This window comes from Protopterus annectens, chromosome 4.part1, assembly GCF_019279795.1.
Source record: "Protopterus annectens isolate FY-2018-M chromosome 4.part1, PAN1.0, whole genome shotgun sequence".
Lineage (NCBI taxonomy): Eukaryota > Metazoa > Chordata > Ceratodontiformes > Protopteridae > Protopterus > Protopterus annectens.
This window is the reverse complement of record NC_056734.1, coordinates 990,861,488-990,882,615: the sequence shown is the minus strand read 5'-3', so window position 1 is coordinate 990,882,615 and position 21,128 is coordinate 990,861,488. Positions and strand designations below refer to the sequence as shown.

General features: G+C 43.1%; 1 protein-coding gene across 1 annotated transcript in view; it reads left to right on the top strand.

Annotated features, from left to right (window-relative positions):
- Nucleotides 1–21,128, top strand: part of PSMD1 (proteasome 26S subunit, non-ATPase 1) — a 2,664,479-nt gene that overhangs the window by 28,751 nt on the left and 2,614,600 nt on the right. Inside the window, exon 2 of the mRNA XM_044070690.1 lies at nt 15,085–15,128. Within this exon, the coding sequence (XP_043926625.1) occupies nt 15,085–15,128 (44 nt within the window). The remainder of the gene's footprint in view (nt 1–15,084; nt 15,129–21,128) is intronic.

The window sequence follows — 21,128 nt, the reverse complement described above, 5'->3', positions numbered from 1 at the left end:
TTGGCTTATCTACTGTGCCCAGGGTTTTTACAAAAGTGCCTGGCACCAGTAATTGCATTCTGCAGACAGAGGAATACAAATATATCCTTACTTGGACGACTGTCTAATTCAAGCAGAGAACAAGGACACCCTTCTGCAGCATCTGGCGTTTGTGAAAAAACTTCTAACATGCCTAGGGTACACAGTCAGCGAAAATAAATCAAAACTAGTACCCTTTCAAGAGATAATATTCCTGGGTGCAAGCTTAAATACAACTGCCCAGATAGCTTATCTCACGCAAGACAAACTAAGACAACTGACTACCTATTTCAAAATGTTAGCAACAAAGGCCCAGTTATCTGCAAGAAAAATTCTGCAGGCTTTGTGCTTCATGGCATCCTGCATCCTACTAATTCCATATGCAAGACTGCATATGAGGAAACTTCAGTGGTACCTAAAAAATGTTTGGACTCAACATTGCCATAGCCTGGAAACTATGATTACTCTCATTCCCTGCCTGCAACAGGAGTTTTGTTGGTGGGCAACCAAAACAAGGGACAGCCATTCACATTACCCCCCACCAGGCAGACACTAACAACGGATGCATCAGATTATGCCTGGGGGGCCCCACATGGCAGGAAGATGCATTCAGGGAACATGGACCTCAAACCAAATACATCTGCATATCAATCAAAAAGAGATGCTAGCTGTTCAAAATGCCCTAACAGCCTTCAAGGATCTACTTTATCCAGGACAACTACTGATAGACAGACATCACCACGGTCATGTGGTATATAAACAAGCAGGGGGACACACATTCTTACCCCCTTTGCACACAAGCCATGACTTTGTGGGACACAGCATTGACTTACCAAGTACATCTGCAGGCACAATTCCTGCCAGGAAGAAAAAAATACTCTGGCAGACTAAGCAGAAACCTCATGGATCCCCACGAGTGGCAACTGGATCCACAAGTGTGATAACAAGGAAATGGGGATGCCCGGACATAGATCTACTTGCCTCCCCTCACAACTACCAGCTAAAGAGATTCTGCACAAGGATTTATCACAGACGAGCATGGAAAGTGGATGCCCTATCCTTCAGCTGGAAAAAACCTATCAGTATATGCATTTCCCCCTCTGCCTCTCCTCCCCCAAGGTACTCGTAAAGGTCAGACAGGAGAAGCCAAGGATGATACGGATTGCACCAGACTGGCCCCGCCAGCACTGGTACTCAATATTAAGGAGCTTGTCTCAATGCCCAGCTGGGACCTTACCTCAAGTACTGCATCTACTGTCCCAGCAAAACAATCTGATCCTGCACAGCCTACTCAGGACTTCAAACCTGGCAGCATGGCGGATAATGTAGTCCTACAAAACACACCTCTCAGCAAAGCTGTATTGGATGTCATTTTGGAAGCCAGAAGGCCTAGTAGTACTAGAAAATCTTATGCTGGAAAATGGAAGAAATTCTGCGCTTGGAACAAGGCACAAGAAACAGATACAGCTGTGCCAAACATTCCTCAGATTTTACAATACTTAACTGAGATGCTGGACAAAGGCCTATCTTTCTCATCTATTAAAATTCATGCCTCTGCCATTTCGGCTCATTACAATACAGAGCCGCCAATCTTTTCTCATCCCTTATTAAAACAGTACCTCAGAGGAGCCAAAAATTTAAGGCCTCCAAGGAGATCACCAATGCCTGCATGTGACCTCAACTATGTCTTGGAAAAACTCACCCTGCCTCCTTTTGAGCCAGCAGCTACTGCTGATATAAAGTTTTTATCTTTGAAAACAGCTCTGTTCCTAGCAATAACTTCTGCAAGACGAGTTTCAGAGCTACAGGCACTCATGGCTGTGGAACCTTTTATCATTTTTTATCCGGACAGGGTCTCCCTGAGGACAAACCCAACATTTATGCCTAAAGTGGTGTCTAGTGTGGCTCTTAACCAAACCATTCATCCGCTAACTTTTTATCCAAATCCACAGAACAAGGGGAAAAGGATTCTGCATTCTTTGGACGTACAAAGACCGCGGAGATTCTACTTGGACAGAACCAAAGTTTTCAGAAAGACTGAGCAATTACTAGTGGCATATGCTGTAAGATCACAAGGAAAGGCTATCTCAAAGCAGACCTGTTTCAAAGTGGATAGGCCACTGCATTCATTTCTGCTACTTATACCATGGCAAGTCAGTGCCTAAGGGCATTAGGCCACATTCCACTAGAGCTGCAGCCACTTCAGCAGCTTTTCTCAGGAGAGTACCAACCAAGGACGTTTTAGAGGCAGCTACTTGGAGTTCAGTGCACACCTTTACAAAGTGCTATCCTCTGCCAGGGTGGCCTAATGGTTAAGATGCTTGCCTAACAAACACAAGGTGCAGGGTTTGAATCTCACAAGGGATAATTGGCTAGGCTTACGATGGCTCACAAGGGCAGTTAGCCTAGTACTAACCTATGAACTATGAACTCTAAATCCAGGGCAGGCTTTGCCACTGCAGTTCTGCAAGGTTTCATAGCCGCTCTTAATGCTGTTTAGTTCCAGCCTCCCAACCATAGCTTTGGGACTCTATCCAAATGTAATGACTGCAACAGTGAAACACTAAGAACATAGTACAGTTGTGTACGCTTACCATAAATGTTGATGTTCGAGTGTATTCACTGTTGCAGTCCAGGTTACCCACCCGCCATCCCTCCTTTTTTTTTTTTTTTTTTTTTTTTTTTCTGATGGAACCTATCCTTCCTTCTCTGATTTATACAACCTCTGTGGTGTATATGCTTGTAGATGAAGGTAAAGTTTATATTGGTGCATATATTTCTATATATATCTCTGTCTGTCTCTGTGTCTGTCTCCACCTTCATCTATATATATAAAATTTTGGCTACCCTATGGTGTCTGCCGTTTCTTTTATATACCCCTGACGACCGACCCAGGACTTTGGAATTCAGGCCGACTGAGGGCAACCTGCCAGCAGGATTACCCAAATGTAATGACTGCAACAGTTCCCGCGGCTGTCCCCTCCCCCTTTCTGCCTCCCTTCAGCGCCATTCCAGGCCCGGGTCGGTGGCTTTTTCCTTTTGGTTCACCCGTAGTTTTTCCAGAGCCGAGGTGGACAGGATGATTCGGAGGTTTATCTGGATCCAGATTTAGATGCGAGTCTTGTCTGTTCCTTCCCCCACCGTGGCTGGGAGCATGCAGTCCACCTTCCTTCCAATTGCTCTTTCTCTGATCGACCCCTGGCTTCGGAGTCAACAGGTCCTAGGTTTCCCGGCATCGGGGGGTTTGTGTTGATGGTTCCAGGTACCTCTCTGCCAACCATTGCCCTGAGTGGCTTGGCTTTGACCATTTTGGAGCCGTGGTTTCGATGCCAGATCTGCAGGGATGGTGGCTTCGAGGTCGCCCCTTCCACTCGGAGTCTCTGTGCTTAGAGCCTCTTATCTGGCTCCTCCTGTGTAGAGGGTGACTGATCCAGTTCTACTCTCCTGCTTTGGGGATTTGTTCGCCCTCTGCTTCTGATATAGTGGAGAGGGTTCTCTCTTCTCTGTCAACCCTTGATGCTGTCTTCCTTGGAGTCCGTCCCGGCTCCCTCTCTTTCTGGCTTGGAATCCACCATCCTGCCCCCTCTGGGAGCTTCCTGGGGTTTACAAGTCCTCCCCAGAGACCCCTCCCCCCCCGAGGAGCTCCCTCGGAAACATACGTGCAAAACGAAGCACTTAGGCTCTCCACCGGAGTTCCTCACAAACTTGGAAGAAGGGGAGGATTCCTCTCTGTCACCCACAGATTGTTTCCTTTGGAGACCTCAGGGAAATCCAGTGCCTGTGTGGGGGTGGTCTACCCAAAATTCCAACCCGGATGAGTCTGTGTTCCTAGAGGCGTTTGGCACAGGACACTCTACCTTTTGGGTGTCCCCTCCCACAGATTCTCTTGTGGATTTAATTTCATCCAGGACATGGAAGGAACCGGACACTGTGGAGCCTTTCCCCATGCACCCTGAGAAAATTCTCAGTGCTCAAGTTAGGCAACATTGATCGAAGGGTATCCCTGGTAGATGCCATGGTGGTTGCGGCAGCCACCAAGAAAGAGCTCCATCAGTAGAGCTCTAATGTTCATCCACTAGACCATGAGTCGCGGGCTATGGACTGTTTCAGGAAGTGGACTTGCACCTCAGCCACTTTTGCCTTCTGTGCACTGATTTACATAGCACATGTCATCAGACTGCAGCGGGACCCGGTCAGAAAGGTTCACCGAGTCTGCCCCAGGGTTCATGTCTGTAGAGGAGGAGTTCTCCTTCCATATGGCCACCCTAACTTCTATGTCTAGTACTTCCATGAGGCTCCTGTCGCATGCTACTGAAGGTGTCTCTAGGGCAGCTGAAACAGGCGTAGCCATCGGGTGTCATGCCTGGCTTTGTGCTTTCTCAGACCCCTTCAAGGCGTTTATGAATGCCCCCTATGTTGGTTCTAGTCTTTGGTTAGATCTTTCTGGACACTCTAGTCCAGAGTGAGAAAGACTGGAAGACCTTCTCTGCCGTTGGGATTCGCTTCTCAACCCCACACCGATCCTTTCCCCCATAATCAAGGTGGGGTGAAAATGTGTTCTGAAAGTCTCAGGGTTTTTCCCATGATGCTGAGGACTCTGCCTTCCCCCAGAGGCAGAGGGGGATTCTATAGATGCTGCCTATGTGGCAGAGGGGGTTCGACAAACCAAGGGTCTCGGGATTTTCCTGGACAGACCCTTTCAGCAGTGCTGAAGGGTTGCCCGACTGCTCATTTCTGGATGTAGTTGGGGGCATTTTTCTCTGCACCCAACAGCCTGTGAGTCTCTCGGACTACTGTTGGGTGTTGCAGATAATATCCAGAGGATACTTGAATCCCTTCCTTTAACCCCCAGTCCGTCACAAACATCTCCTGGACATCCCACCTGCACAGCAGGCGAAGGCAGCCATAGAAATTTCCAAGCTACTCGAAAAGAGTCATCCAGCCTCTCCCCCAGACCAATCCAGATCCGGCATCTATTTCAGGTTCCTTTTAGGGCCAAAGAAAATGGGGGAACTTAAAACTCATCCTGGATCTTTTAACCATAAACCTGTCAGTTGCCAAGTCTAAATTTTGGATGGTCCCTCTCCAATCCATTCTGCCCTTTCTGCAGATAAATGACTGGATGTACTCAGGTCCACAATCACATCAAGACGGACAGCCACTCTTGGAGGTTCCTCCACTTCTGGCTGGAGCCAGTTGTTACCAGTTCAGAGCGCTCCCCTTTGGGGTCACCACTGCCCCCGGGGTGTTCACCAAAGGAATGGCAGGTTTGGCGGCTCACCTTTGGCTGCAAGAGTTTCAGATCTTTCCTTATCTGGATGATTGGCTCCTTTCCGCTCCCTCCTGGCATAATCTGTCAAGACAGGGATGAACTTCTCAAGACTGCTCACCATCTAGGCATAACCATAAATCTCAAGTCCCAGCTGGAACCAGTACAAGTTCTCGACTTCATTGGGGCTCGCTTAGATACCATTCAAAGCAAGGTGTTTATTACTCTGGACAGGCTACTATCTCTCTATCATGTTTCTTGCATTGTTCGAGTCCAGTGTCGTCTTGCGGAGTCAGTTCTTCGGGTATTTGGGTCCATAGCAACCATAATCGCCTTTATTCCAACCGTTCCTCTTCATGTGAGGGTTCTCCAATGGACTCTGGCATTTAAGTGGTCATTGCTAGACCTGTTATCTCATCTGGTTTGGCTGTCTCTAGCTTGGAAGGATTAGCTCCTATGGTGGCTTCAATCCCCGGATCATCTTCTGGGTCTGCCATTCATCCTTCCTTGCCCTGTGATCATAGTGACCTCCCTTCTCTGGTGGGGGCCCATTGCATGGGAATGACAGTCCAAGACGCATGGTCTTTCCTGGAGACCTATCTGCATATCAACGTCCTGGAGATGAGGGCAGTGCTGTTGGCATTGCAAGCTGTTCATGCCCATCTTCCCTAAGGGACAATTGCCATCTAGACCGACAATATGTCTGTAGTATGGTACTTCAAAAAACGAGGGGGGGCAGATCTTACCCCCTTTGTGGTGAAGCCATGAGATTGTGGGAGTGGACAGTCTCCTCCAGCCGTTTTCTGGTGGCAATGCACATTCTGGGAAGGTCCAACATACTGGCGGACAGGCTCATCAGATCTATTCTGATGCCTTACGAGTGGTCTCTGAATCCTTCATTAGAGGAACAGATCTTTCTAAAGTTGGGACAGTCTTGTTGCAATCTCTTTGCCACTCCTTCCAATGTGAAGTACAGAGAGTATTTTGGCCTGAATCCACCTATGGGGGGAGTCCCCCAGAGATGCTCTAGTTTTATGCTTGGGCCTCTGGTCTACTGTATGCTTATCCCTCCACTCCCTCTGATTCTGAAATTCATTCAGAAAGCTCTACGGTGGGGGAGCTTATTGATCCTCATTGCCTGCTTCTGGCTTTGCCAAGTTTGGTTCCTCTCTCTGTGGTCTCACACAGTGTGTCCTCCACGGACACGAGATCTGGTCCCACATCTGATCTCGTATCCCTCATGGATCCCACACCCAGATTTATTCAGTCTGAAGCTCACTGCTTGGTTGGTCCAGTTCCAATGATGGTTAGGACTCCTGGGCTGTCTCCTATCAAGAAGATTTTGGTAGGGACTCCCAAATCTTCCACCAGGAAGGTTTATTCTAGTAAGTAGAAAAGTTTCTCTACATGGTTTTCTCAGCATGATCTGGGTCCCTGTTCCAGTCCATACTATTTTGGAGTATTTGACCAGATGTTTTCAATCATGGCATAAATGTACAATTGGCAGCGATCTCTAATTTTCACATAGGAGAGAATTTGTCTTCCTTGCCTTCTTACAAGCTTTGTAAAGCCTTTTTGCAAAAAATTTTTTTTTTGTCTTCTGGTTAAGGACCCAACACCCCTTGATATCTTACCCTAGTACTATAAGCTCTGGTTTCTCCCCTTTGAACAAGCAGCTACAGTTGACTTGCAGTTCCTGTCTTGGAAGATGTTTTTTCTGGTCGCCATTACCTTGGCCAAGAGAGTCTAGGAGAGCCAAGCCTCATCTGTCAAGCCCACTTATATGGTGTTTCATAAAGATGGGGTTTTTCTAAGACTAATCCTTCATTCCTTACGAAAGTGGCATCAGTCTAAAATTAAACACGTCATCAATCTTCTGTTTTCTTCCCAAACTTCCAGAATGAGTATAAATTGCACTTGATGATCATAGCCAACTGCACTTCTGTTTGCGTAGAACAAAATCCTTTCGTAAGTCTCATCAACATTTTGTTTCATTTTCTAAATCCTTCTTGGGGAAAACCTGTCTCAAGTGGCTATTGCTCTGTGGATCTCTGAGTGCATTTCGCTCGCCTATCGGGCCAAAAGATTATCTCCATTAGGTCATGTCAGGGTGCATTCCACCAGGTCTGTAGCTACTTCTGCACCCTTTTGGTGTAGGGTTTCCTTAAATGATATTTGCTCTGCAGCTACCTGGGCGTCATCACGTACGTTTATCTCATTACAAATTGGATCTCCTTTCCAGAGGCATGGCATCTTTTGGCTCGGCCCTGCTCTGGAGCATCCTTCTATGAGTACCTCCCAGGGCTCTTTGGTAGCTGGGGACTCTGTCCTACAGGTTGAAGATCAAATGAAGACAACCAACTTCAGATTAAGTTATGTATTCACCATAACTTTCCATCAGAGTTGTTGCGTTTCATTTGTCTTCAACCATCCCTCCCTCCTTCCCCCTGCCTTGTGTGGGCAGTGTAGTCGACCAGATGGAAGAGGCATAGTCCCCTACTCTGGCAAGTCTTATTCCTTTTTGTACTAATGGGGGCTAATGCTAGTGTTTTAGGCATATGTTTAGGTTGGGGTGCTACTGTCTGCAGCAAAGTCTATCTGAGGGGAGAGAGACGGGGGTATGTGGGTAGGGGAAAAGTTTTGGATCTGATGCTGGAAAATGCTGCTGAGTTGGATCTGAAGTCCCACAGGTTGAAGACAAATTAAATCTAAGGGAGCGGCTAGGCTAATAAATGCCTTCGGGCAGATAGCCTAGTACCTACCTATGAAAAGCAACAACTGTGATAGAATGTTATGGAGATTACATAGTTTTTTTTTTTTTTTTTATTTCATTGAGAGGTTGACATTTTGTTTAAGGAGAGTATTGTACGGTGAGCACAAAGTCTTAACCTTGTGATGAGCATGTGCAGGACCAGGACTGTTTAAAATGTTTTTAAGCAGTGGTTTAAAAATCGAATTTGTTGGAGAGTTTTATTTGTGTAGGAATACTATTCCAGAGTTTAGCAACGTATTGGGAGTTGGGCAAGTCTTTTTCAACATTTGACTCTTACCGTAAGTAATAAGAATTTGTTACTAGAATGGAAGTCTGTCTTGCTGGGCAGTATTATGTTTTGTAGTGCAGGGCATTTTTCTGGGTAATGAATTTGTGTGCTGTAGTTGGTTATGAATATGTTAGTTGTGTAATTCAAGTCAGTTAATTGCTTTAGTCTACAACAATGGTGGGTCCTATGAGGGAGATTTGTGGTAAACTTGACCTATTTTTATTGTAGTAGGAGGCGAGTTTTTAAAAAGTTAGAAGTTTGAATTTCTAAATTGTAATATTTTTATTTTCACTTTGCTGATTAATTCTGTCATTGTTAGATGGGTTCAAACTAAGTATTTTCTTTAGTTCGGAAGATGGATGTTGTGCAGGCATCTCATATTAAAGTCAGGACCTTTGAAGTTTAAGTATACACAGCTGTTGACCAAAAAACAGGCAAGTGGATAATAAACTGCATTGCACTCAGTGAATGATGTGTAACACAGCTCTGCATTTTGGATTGCACAATTACTTAAGTGTATGTAGCTACTGTACATCTGTCACCAAAAATAGTAGTGGTGAGCTGTTGCACCTGATAAGTGAAGCATTCTACTTTGGTTTTCATTAACACATTAGTAAAATATGTGCTGCAAAGTTAATTAAAACAGAAAAAATAGTTTTTAAAGGGTATTATGGACTGATTTATTCCGACAAGTGCTTTGATACCATGACACAAACCTGCCATCAAGCAACAGACTTGTAAGTTTATGGAACCTTCTTAAGAATGCTGTCTTAGTAGGTAGCTATGTTGTACATCTGGTAGCAAAACACAGTTGCACTTGATAAAAAAAAAAAAAAAATGTCTTTCATTCTTTTCAATACTGTAGTTACATGTTTTAATAACACAATGAATATGATAGCAAGTCATTTTTAAAGGATATTGCTGACTGGCTTTTTCTGACTGGTTCTTCAGAACAGTGAGTTGCCGACATCCATCTGTACATAAATTTGTTTCCTCTTGGAAGGTTTAAGTAGTGCAAGACCCTTCAAGCAACCTCATGCTCTACCAGTAGGTGTAGCTACAGCACATAAAGGTTGGGGACCACTGACTCCAGTTTCTTCTCATTTTGCTCTTTTAATAATACCCCCTCAAAAATTCAACTTCTGTAAATTCAGTGGTGGCAGTAAATCGACATCCAATTTAACATAAGGTAATAAGGTTGTAGTAATTGCAACCTTTTTAAAGTTGGATGTTACTTTACCAGCCGTTAGTGCAGCATATTACTGTTTGCATTCTGTTAACTGGGTTGTGGACAAAAGCTGCATAGTGGATGAGCATAACACAGTTAAAATAGTTGTATACAAGATCTTCAGGAAACCTGCCCAAACCACTTTTTACTTTAACTGAGCAACAAATACTGCCAGTTTCTACAGAAGCAGCCTGTGAAACCAATGGTAGTCTTGCAGTCAGTAATAGCCACTGTTTTCAAGTTTTTAAAAAGTACCAAGTCCCAGATGTGTCGTTTCAACTGGACTTGTACAAAGTCCCGAGGTGGCAGTGGTAATGACACCTAGCAGTGAAACCCCCGAGTGAGATTATTCACCTCCACAGGTAAAGTAGAGTGCCAGTGCACCCACAAGACATGGCTGCAAGTGTTTTGACATTGTGGTTTCAATGGTGTTTCTCAGTGTATTTCCAGTAGTGAGCTCTACTTTCATTAAGCATTAGAGAAAAGCTTTATGGCTAAATGGGCAAACTTGAGATGTCTGTTGTAGTACAAATATGATCTGTGAATGAGTTGTGATGCAGTAGCAAACCTGGGTTGATTTGTAAACCTCCATGGTCCGTAGTAGAGGACTCTTTGTAAGTCTCTCAATTAGTATTTAACAAGTTTTTCTAAATTGGCACCACACAGGAAGGGTTTTGGTATTGTAGGAACATTAATTGTAGCTTGATAAGATCACTAAGTGGTAATGTTGCCTATGAGGAGTTTAAGCAGGTTTCTTGTAATGTCATCTCTCTGAAGTGCTTCCAAATGTCATGCGATTGGACTAGCTTTTTGATACTGAAGTGCACCACATAGGGAGGGAGCAGGTAGAATTCTTAATACAATTGTTACTTAATGGAACTATTTACTTTTTTGTGTTTGACAGGAGAGTCATTTGGGCAAATTACATTTTACAGTGGAGGCCTTGGGGAAAAAAGCTTGAAAAGAACAGTAACGTATTTCACCAGATGTTACATGATGTAACTTAAACAGACCAAGATTTGATCCAGAAATATTTGAGATTTGACAGTTAGTGCTCTGTCAATAGAGAAAATGGGTATTTATTGTGTGTATTATTTCCACAGCAACGAAGGTCCTTCCGCTGCATTCATGATGCGTGATCTTAAACAGGCAGCCATACAGGTACATGTAGTCTATTGAGTATATGTCCAGGTTCATGACTTTGGTAAATATAAACAGTAAACTGTGTCTGTATGGAGTAAATGAAGCAAATTAAGCAAAGCATGTTGAGCAATACTGGTGCAGTTGTAAAATAAATTTATAAATACAGTGTAGCTGGCTGAAAGAGATTATATGTGCAAGCCAATGTATTTAGTAGGCCTTATGCAAAGTAGAAACTGAGGAAATAAATGAATATAAGAAAGTGATGGGGTATGAAAAACTAGGGAGAAGGATGAGAGGGGTGGGGTTAGCAAGATTTCTGGTTTAGTAAGGGTAAGCGTAGAAAATGTGATGAAGTAACATGGTGATTAAATATAAAGCCTTGATAATGAATTGGAGGAAGAGAGGAGGAGTGGTATGAATTAAGTGTGGTAGGTGTAACACACAGGACATTGTTGAAAATAATGAGCGTAAGGTGCATAATGCCCTGGGGGGGGGTACAGGAGGAAAACTTCTGATATTAGTAAAATTGTCGGCATGCTGCAGAAAATTTAAAATAAATACAAAATGTATTAAAAATATTTAAAATAGTTTTCTGTGTGAAAGGGTTCCCCATGTGCATTTGTCTACTAGAATTGAAGCCTGTAGCCTCTTGTTGCTTATGTGAAGCCTTAGACTCGCGTTCCCTTGAGGCTGTAAGAAAGTCCTGGAGATTTCTTCACTCTGACTGCTGATTTCTGTTTCCTTGGTTCTCCATTCAGCAGTCAAAGTGAAGGTGTAGAAGGGAGCGAGAGCTTTTTTAATCTGACCATTGGTTATTTCCTTGGCGGAAACGATCCATATATCCAAAAGGCTGCTGCAGCAGTGAGGAATTCAAACATCCACTGTTCGGATAAACTCCTCTGTACTTTGCGCTTCGGCATAGCAGCCTGCTGCTGTAGTGACTTCAGCGGTGCATTCGGCATTGACATCTGCTCCTGTTTTCTAAGACTAAGAATCTGTTTATCTTAAAGGCTGTAGGTAGGCCATTTTTCATATTTTGATGAATTCCATTTCAGTCAGTGTATAACCTTCAGAGCAATCTGTATTACAGATTCATTTGATTTCCTCTCTGAATGTCAGAATTCTGAATACTGGATTGTTAAACAATTTTGATTTATTCTTACTTTATGAAATTGGCTGTCTTTTTTTTTTTTTTTGCCTTCCCTTAACTCATTACCTCCAAGTGATGCCTCCAGGTGCATCTGCAGTTGACTCCTACTGATTGATGCCTCTAGGCATCAAATGTTTTGTTCATATTTACATAAATAATGCCAAAACAATGCTATGTACAAGGTTTTAAAATATTTCAATTTAAAGCTTACACAATGGTAAACTCAACTACATTTAATATTTGATCTATGTCCAGTACAGGTAAATAGATATTAACTGTTTTCTTTAGGATATTAATTTATATAGATACAATTTTCAAATTTTTTCCAAATGTCAACAACCAAGTAACATAGACTGAACTCTTTTGCCTTGTATGAAAGCTGTCTTCTATATGCATAAAATTCTGCTGACAGTGTAACTTGAGTGGTTGCTGAGATATTGTAAGTTTACAAAAATTACAAATTAACTAGTTACTGTTTACGGTGACTTAAGATCTAGTTGTAGAACAAATATATACAGGATTGGAGAAATTGAAGGTAAATAATCATAAGAATGGTAACAATAGAAATGTTAAAAATAAACCTTATGGTAAAGTTAAGGAAGATATCTATTTTATATCTAAATATACACCTTTTTCTGAAAAGTTAGAGGGTATAGTGAAATATTATTGGCAGTTGATAAAAAAAAAAAAAAAAAAAACAGGTGTTTAAAAACATTTTGAATTTAAAATTTACTTATAGTAATGGAAGAAGTATAAGGGATCTATTGGTACATGGTACTCTAAGACCACCAGAAAATTGGACTTAAAGGATATAACAGAAAAGGGTCCTTTTCCATGTGGGAATTGTGCGGTATGCCAATTTATTGTTAGAACTTTTTCTAAAATCAACGGTAGAAAATATCAGGAACATGGTAATTTTAGATGTAACACTGCTGGTATAATGTATGGGCTGAGGTGCCCATGCAACAAATATTATATAGGTTGAAAGCAAGAGGAAATTTTCAGTGAGTCTTAAAGAGCATGTGAGGGATATAAAAAAAAAAAAAAAAAAAAAAAAGTAGGTTAGTTAACCCAGTGGCGGGACATTTTTTATAAATTTCATGAGGGGAATTCTCAAGGGTTACAAGCAACAATATTGGAACAGTGTAAGAGGTTTTTTAACACCAGACTGGTTGAAGTATGAATTAAGACGAAAAGAATCTTTGTTTATTTTAAAATATAATACTTTATATCCAAAAGGCTTAAGGAGTGTAACTGGAAAAGTTTTTTATGATATGTCTTTAAGATGCAATTAGAAATAATTGAAAGATTGTGGGGTGTGTGCTTATTAAATTGTATAAAAGGAAGATATATTTGTGATAAAGTGTACTCTGAAAAGGCTGTGAAAGCCGAGGCGCTAGAGAAATTAACCTGTGGATTTTATACTGCTGTATGGTGCTGCTATTTTGTTATTGGTGCTTTTTATTCAAAGAAAAAAGAAGGAAGAAAGACTCCTCATAATTCATTGTGTTATTGGTGAAGATTTTGTGGCTTTACTGGTCTGACACTTTTGTGACTGCTGTTTTATTCCTTTGAGTTGTTGTCTTTCGGCTTTTCCCGGTTAGGGGTCGCCACAGCAGAACTCTGGTCCGCTAATGATTGGCAGTTGATTTTTACTTGCTGAGTTGCCAGCGCTAACTAACAACCTTAACGAAGGTACGCCCATTCACGCATGTCTCCACGCAGAAGACGCTCTAGCTGAGAGTCGAACCGGACAGCGTCTTACTGTGAGGGGGCAGCGCTACCGCAGCAGTGTGGTTTAAAAATTCCATTGTCTGTTCTCCTAACAGGAAGTCTGTGGCACTGAACAGGTTTGGGAAGCAGGTCTATGTTTCAGTGACATTTTCACTCTGGGTGCTTAAATATTTTGTGCAAAGAGCATGTTTCCAGAAGGAACTTTCTGAATTTTTCTGTTTACTAGTCAGGAAGCATTTGCTTTAAAATGCAGTCTTTCATGTTGGCAGAGTGCACTGGAGATAAATTCATTAATGATGCATGGTAAAGGTGATTGATCTTTCTGTTTTTTGAGGTCTTGCAACTGGCTATTACAGCAAGAATTCCATGCCGCGAGATAGTCTCTGATGGAGCATTTTCACAGTATTATTCTGCCCACACACACCACCTTTATTGTTGAATAGCAGGCCTTCAGCATCCATCCCATGTCTCTCCTGTTTGTGATTGCAATTAAAGGTGACTTATGTGGGCTGTGCAGAGAGGTAGGGTGGCTCTTTGTAAATAAACAAGTTAATGGTTTGATTTTTAATATTCACATCTAAACAAGCCTTTGCACAGTGACTTGATTAATATGCTGTTGTATAGTTACATTGTAGCTTTATCGTTATATTATTTGGTACTGCAGTGTATCCTGAAAAACGTGCTGTGTGAGCAGCCTTAAGTAAACACCTCTTTTCCTCCTTCAGGGCAGATAGGCTTGTAAGAGTGGTGGATAAAACTTATGCCAGTGCTATTCCTTTTACTTGCCAAGTTGTGTTTTACAGTTTGTTCTGTTGGTTTTGATTTTTCATACCCTTATCTCAATCACATTCTTGATGCCTTGCATGTTTCTTGTAAATGTGTTTTATTTCATTGTTGATTTTGCTCCCATCCCGCTTTGACCATCCAGCTGCAAACCTGCTAGAAGTTCCAATCATCACGTCCTGACTCTTGAAAGAAAGCCATAGGGATATAACTGTAGCCACGGGATTGTGGCCCTCTTGTAAGACTTGGAAGATTTTCTTCACTTGTACTAATTTCCCTCCACCCTTTACTGCCTCAGTTGGCTGGCAGTCATAATTCATTGCCTGTCATACTAAGTCGCAATTTAATCACAGACTTTGGTGCATGTGTGATAGCTAGAGATTCTGGGGATTTCCCTAAAATAGTAGTCCCATAGTAGGAGTGAGAAACCATGTACCTCCCCATATGGTTGGGCTGGTATTAGCCTGTCCCTCTCATCCCTTCCCATATGTTTTTTTCCTGATTCAAATTGATCCTTTGTCAGCTGTGGCACATTTGGGATTTTATTCCTCCGCGCCATATAAGTGGCGAGGTTTGTAATCAAATTGACCTTGAACCCATCTCCGGTTTATGTTCTGTGTTGGCATTTGACTTTGAGACTGCTTTAAGAGAAGGCAAGTATGTGAATAAATATAAACTAATGTTTTTTTTTCTCTCTCTCTCTCTCTCTCTCTCATAGCTGGAATTATTTCCCTTCTTGATGAAGAGGAACCACAACTTAAGGTAAATCTTGCCATGGCTAAATCACAAATTTCATTGTGGACTGCTTATTTTATGTGTATGTTGTATTGTTTGCTTTAGGATGTGGCTGTGAGGATTTCAGGGTGGTCTACACCCAATTTTTTTTTTCTCTCTTCAGGAAAGAGTTTGATGCAGGATCTAGTAGGCATCCTATAAGTTCAAGAGTGCAATGTTTAGAATTCTTTTGGAGAGTCTTCTGGTTTATAGCAGTGCATTTTATAGGTAGGTACTAGGCTATCTGCCAGAGGGCAGTTTTAAGCCTAGCCAGAGTGTGTCATCTTTAGCCGCTCCATTAATTAATTAACTGAGCCTCTGTTAAGAAGAGCCAATGAAGTGATCCCAAGGGTGTATTTTCTGTTACCCATCCACTCGTCAAGGTTTCTCTTGAAGAGTGTTCGTGAAGGGGCTCTGGCTAATGTAGTTAGGAATTTTGTTCCAAAGCATGGGGAGTTTCTTTGACCGGAATCTATCCCTCCAGCATGTTCTATTTACTGTTGTGGCAAGGGTTAGCTCACTAGAGCGCATGGCTCGCAGTGACTTGGATTTCTTTAGGTGGAGCATATCCATCTATTCTGAGTTGGACATGGCTTTGTAAGCCAGGCAGAGATCACCTCTGAGTAAGTGATATGCCACTGAGTATAGCTGGAGTTTTTCCAGTCGGGCTGCATAGGACATATGGTTGAGACCAGTAATCCTCTTGGTGAGGTACTTTTGTGGTCTTTCTAGCTGCTGTGAAGTGTCTTGTGAGGTACATCCCAAACTGGGCATTGTATTCTATGATGGGTCTGATGAGTGACTAGTAGAGGGGCACTATAACCTCTTTATTTCTAGATGCAACCCTTTAGTAATTAGAAGGGCTACATAGAAGAATTTCCTAACTACTTTGGCAATATGATTTTCAAAGGAGCGATTACTATCTACCTGGGTCCCCAGATCTTTTATTACCTCTTCTATATTAAGGGGGCTGCCACCTATGTGGTAATTCATGGGTGTTTTGTTTTTTCCCAAACGGGATGACTATGCATTTTTTGTCATTTAGCTTGAGACCATGACTTTGACACCAGGTGTCCATCTCAGTAAGGCCCTTTTGGAGAATGTCCGTGTCAGCCGGAGAGTCCATTATGGTTCCCAGTTTGCAGTCCTCGGCAAACTTGGTTAGCCATAGTCCTCTGTGTTTGCCTGTACTTCTGAAAAGTATATGCCAAACAGTAGGAGTCCCAGGACTGAGCCTTGTGGGACACCACTTGTGACTGGTTTAGAGTCAGACCTGCAGCTCGCTATTCTTGCTGTGTGAGTTCTGTCTAAGCCAGTTGGCAACCCATCTCGCGACATAGGAGTTTATGTTCAGGCTGGCGAGTTTTTCTATAATTCCCGAGTAGGGAATGGTGTCAAAAGCCTTGGCGAGGTCAAGGTAGGCTGTGTGAACTACCTTCCCCTCGTCTATGGCCTTGGTGACTGTCTCGAAGAAGTCAACCAGGTTTAGTAGGCATGATCTGCCCTTAAAGCCGAACTGGGTCGCATCAAGTGTTGGGAGGTTCCCATTGTCTTTGTTAATGAGTTCCATGATGCGCTCCATAAACTTGCAGACTAGGCTAGTCAGGCTTATGGGGCGATAGTTACCAGGGTCAGTTGTGGAGTGGAATAGCCGTTGCTGTGCACCATTCTGTGGGCACGTAGCCTGTGGAGAGGTTGAGGTTGAACAGTGTGTTTAGGTGGGAGGTTAGTACATTCTGTAGTTCGTGCAAGACTCAGCCTGGGACACCATCTGACCCTATTGATGCTGTGCTTTTGGCTTTTGAAAGGGCTGTTTTTACCTGTGCGTATGTGATTTCCAGGACACTACACTTTTCTGGTATTGTTGTGGGCCCTTTTGGGGGTGAGAGGGGTTGAAGTTTGCACTGTATCTGCCAGGATGTTGGCAATATCAGTGGGTTCAGTATATTTTGTGCTGTTTTGCACTAGCTCAGAGCATATGTGCGAGTTGCCACTTAGATTCTTGACATAGCTAAAGAAGGCTTTGGTCATCTTTTGGATCCTTGGCTATTTTTCTTTCGAAGTTAGCCTTGGATGATTTTATGAGGGACCTCAGTTTCTTACTGATACTGATCAGGGATGTCTTTCCTTCTTGGGATTTGATGTTTTCTGAACTAGTTTCCTCCTATTGTATAGCCAGTTTATGGCAGGGGTCCACCAGACTGGTTTTCTTCTCTTAGGGGAGTGAGTCTTGGTTTTGCTAGGGATGGGCACGATCCATGCATCCTTGTAGGTGCTCATAGAGTGCATTTGTAAAGGTTCCAGTATCTTGGACACTGTTATCCTTCAGCATGGGGGCTGTGAAACTTGCCACTTCTGTCTTAAGGTGAAGTTTGCTTAGTTTTTTCACTGTGGTTTCATTGGTTGGAGGTGGTGGTTTGGATATCCAGAGTGATTAGTTTATGGTCTGATCTAACCAGTGACTGGTTGACCTCTGGTGTGGAACACCTTCGCCCATGTTGGTGATGACCAGGTCCAATATGTTTTCACCTCTGGTAGGGGAATTTACCATCTGATCCAGGGCATTTGGGTTGATATATTCCAGGAAGTGCTTGACCTGGGAGTTTGTACTGGAGTAGTTTTCCCAGTTAACAGTAGGGTAATTGAAATTGCCCAATATCAGGGTGTTTGGTAGGACCTTCATTTTCCACTGTCTCCAGAAAGGCGAAGTGGTGGTCCTGGATCATGGGAGGGTGATCTGTAGTAGGCCACAATTTGCATTGCAGATTTGCCTGATGTTAGTTGCACATGGATGATCTCGGAGGTATCCTGCTGCACCACTAACCTGGAGGTGTAGGTATCCTTGAATATGGATACACCCCCTCCTTTTGTGTTTCTTTCCATGTTCTGTGGCTGAAATGTGTGGTAGGAGTTGTAGCCCGGTAGTGCTGGGGTGTTCTGTGGAGCCTTGAACCAGGTTTCAGTTATTGCACAGATGTCGCCGTTCTCCATACTGAGGAGTGCATTTTTAGATTTAAACTCCTAGCATTGAGTAGCATAACACTTTTTTATTTGTGCTGTTTACGGAGGTGGGTTTGACTTCTGAGACTTGCCTAAAAAAGGCACTATGGGGGTAGCAAGAGCCTTGGCCAGTATTTGAAAGCCTACGGGTGACTGGCGCAAGCCGTCTCTTGCGAAGCAACGAGGTCTGTCGAGCATGTCGTCCCAGGCTGACTGACACTGGATCCCCTTTGACACCAGAAGCAGAGCCTTGGCCAGTATTTGAAAGCCTACGGGTGACTGGCGCAAGCAGTCTCTTGCGAAGCAACAAGGTCTGTCGAGCATGTCGTCCCAGGCTGACTGACACTGGATCCCCTTTGACACCAGAAGCTTAGCCAGTCGTTGAAATTTATCCCTTTTTCTTTATACTGCTGGATCATTCTTGGTGAGGGCAGGATGCTACTCAGGGTCAGGGTCGTACCCGCCTGGGCTACATGATCAGAGAGCTCTTCCATGTCTCTCCATGTAGTCCAGGGAGGTACGTCTCGGGTCATTCACACCAACATGAACAATGACAGTGTCATATTTGTACTTGTTCTGGAGTGACCTAAGTGCTTGTGTTGTGTTATGTGGTGGATTCTGGCTCCCGACAGGCAGCTAACAGTAACCTTCTTGTCCAGCCTAGTGAGTGGGACATCAGTGTGCCTGACTAGAGTCGCTTATTACTAGTGTGTTGGGTATGTTATTTTTCCTTAAGCGCTGTGATTGTGCGGCGCACTGATTTTGTTTTGTGTGTTGTCTGGTTTGTGATGGCAGGTGAAGGATTTTTGGGTGTCTGCTTTGGAGGTCTGTGATGCTTTTGCAGGTTTTTATTTAAAGCCTCCAAGCATGATTTTGTGTATTTGTGTATTTTTTGCTAGTGCTGGTTTAGTATGTCTATGTGTGGCTGGAGGTGTGGTGCAAGTGTTAACCTTCTCATGATTGCCTTTTCCAGTCTTTGGTGGAGAGAGCTTAGCCTCCAGTTTAGCTATATAATTGCATCTCGCATATGTTGATGTTTTGTGGTGGAGGAGAGAGTTGTCTTTGTACATGAGGCAGTTGTAACATTGCCTCAGGATACCCAGGTTCACCAGCTGGACTGGAGAGTATACCTGAAATTGCCCTTTGGGTCATGCCTGATTAGTAGGGTGAGCTGCTTAGTCACTTGGTTGGTGAGGGGTGAATAATGAGCCTTGCCCTGCTGGGCAATCAAGTGTCTGGGTATATTAGTGCTTGCTATTGGGTCTGAGCGAGTGCTGGACTGTAGGATGCTTTTTAAGTGGTTAGGTTGAGAGTTAGACTACTTTCAAGGGCAAAACTGAAGAGGAGACTTGGTGGAGCCGGGATAAATTTAGCCCTAGCTAACTGGCGCTGCCCGGACGTGCAAAACCGTGCAAACGTGGTTTTTACAGCAGGGAAATGAGAGAGAGAAATTAGCCCAAAATGACCTATGAACTACTAACTTCTGGGCTGGAACCACTCCTCCAGGAACAGATGGCTGCTCAAAGCTCCCTCTCTCTCAGGTGAACAGAGAAACCTCCCTCTAAACAAGTAAGGTATGGGCAATTCAGAAAATTGTAACACAGCCCTGATTTCAGCACTAGCCTGAAAACTGGACTATACTAGCTTAGGTGGGAAACGAGGAAAATGTTTTTTGAAATAAGGCAAAAACAATAAAAAAAATACACTTAAAACAGCTTTAGATGACTACAAGCAATCAGAAAAGGCTTTTAAACAAATTACCCAATTAACCAGTAAAAAAATCTCAAAACTGAGCCCTGTTCCTGTAGTCTTCAATCAGATAAGTTCTAACTGCACACTACTGCCACTGGGGTGCAGGGGAACCTTCTCCAAAAAAGGCCTGGGTTAGTGCTCAAGTTATACAAACAAAGCTAGATTCAGCAGGCCTGGATCTAGTCTATGTTACAGCAAACAAGGCACACCAATTTCTGTAAGAAACAGTTCAAATATGCAGGCACTATAAGGCTTTAACCAGATATTCCTAGCTCAGAAGGGCAGAGTCCAGCCTCTCCTCCCACGAGTGCAGACCACGAACCTTCTTAATGTAAAATAACTGGCCTGGTTGTTAGAGCACTGTCTTGAAAGTAGAATGATCGCAGTAGCTTGACATAGATGTTCAGTTGCAGGAACTCTCATGAATAAGCTGAAGGTGTGATTGCTGGTTGTATATTGCTTTGAGACTAATGTGCTCCTGCCTCTAAATATCTTTTTTGATCTGACAGAGTATGGATGTCTTAAATGACTGTAGGATACTTTCATTTTAGACATGTTTTTCATTGTTTCCATCAGCAGTTAAGACCGAGCTCCTGAAGAAGGTTGTGCTATGGCTATTTTTATTGCATTTTAGTACATATTTTTTGGTCAGTTTTCCAGGCGTAAGCTTGTGTATTTAGTTATGAATTCAGCCATTAAAGTACTTTTGTCCAGCATGTTCTGCACGTCTTCAAACTCTTTGCTTAATCTCCAAGTTGTGGAATTGCAGATTGGCATTGCTGTGTGAAAGTGCTGGAAAAATTACTTTGTGCCTGCAGTGGTTCTGCTATGATTTGTCAAGTCATCACTTATTGAAGCTACAGCTAGATAAAACAAACTAAGCATTGATCGTATGAGAACACACACAACTGTGTTGCATTGGGGAAGAGCCATCCTCTGTGTCCCAACAATCTTGTGTAGTTCTAGCCTGATCTGCTTGCTGTTTTGGCATCTTCCAGTAGTGTGACCTCCCTTTGTCAGCTAATACAAACACTGGGGCATCCCATATAGCAGTTCTCTACCATCTCTGTAGCAGTTCTCTACCAGCAGGCTGCATCTGCAAAAGTCTGTCGCCAGTTTACTTAAAGTACAGGATTACAGTGTATGTTCATGATTTAACCCTTCTGTGATTGTAAATTTTCATTAGAATGTATTCAGGGAGTGCACACTACTGGTAACCCCCACCCCCACCAGAGA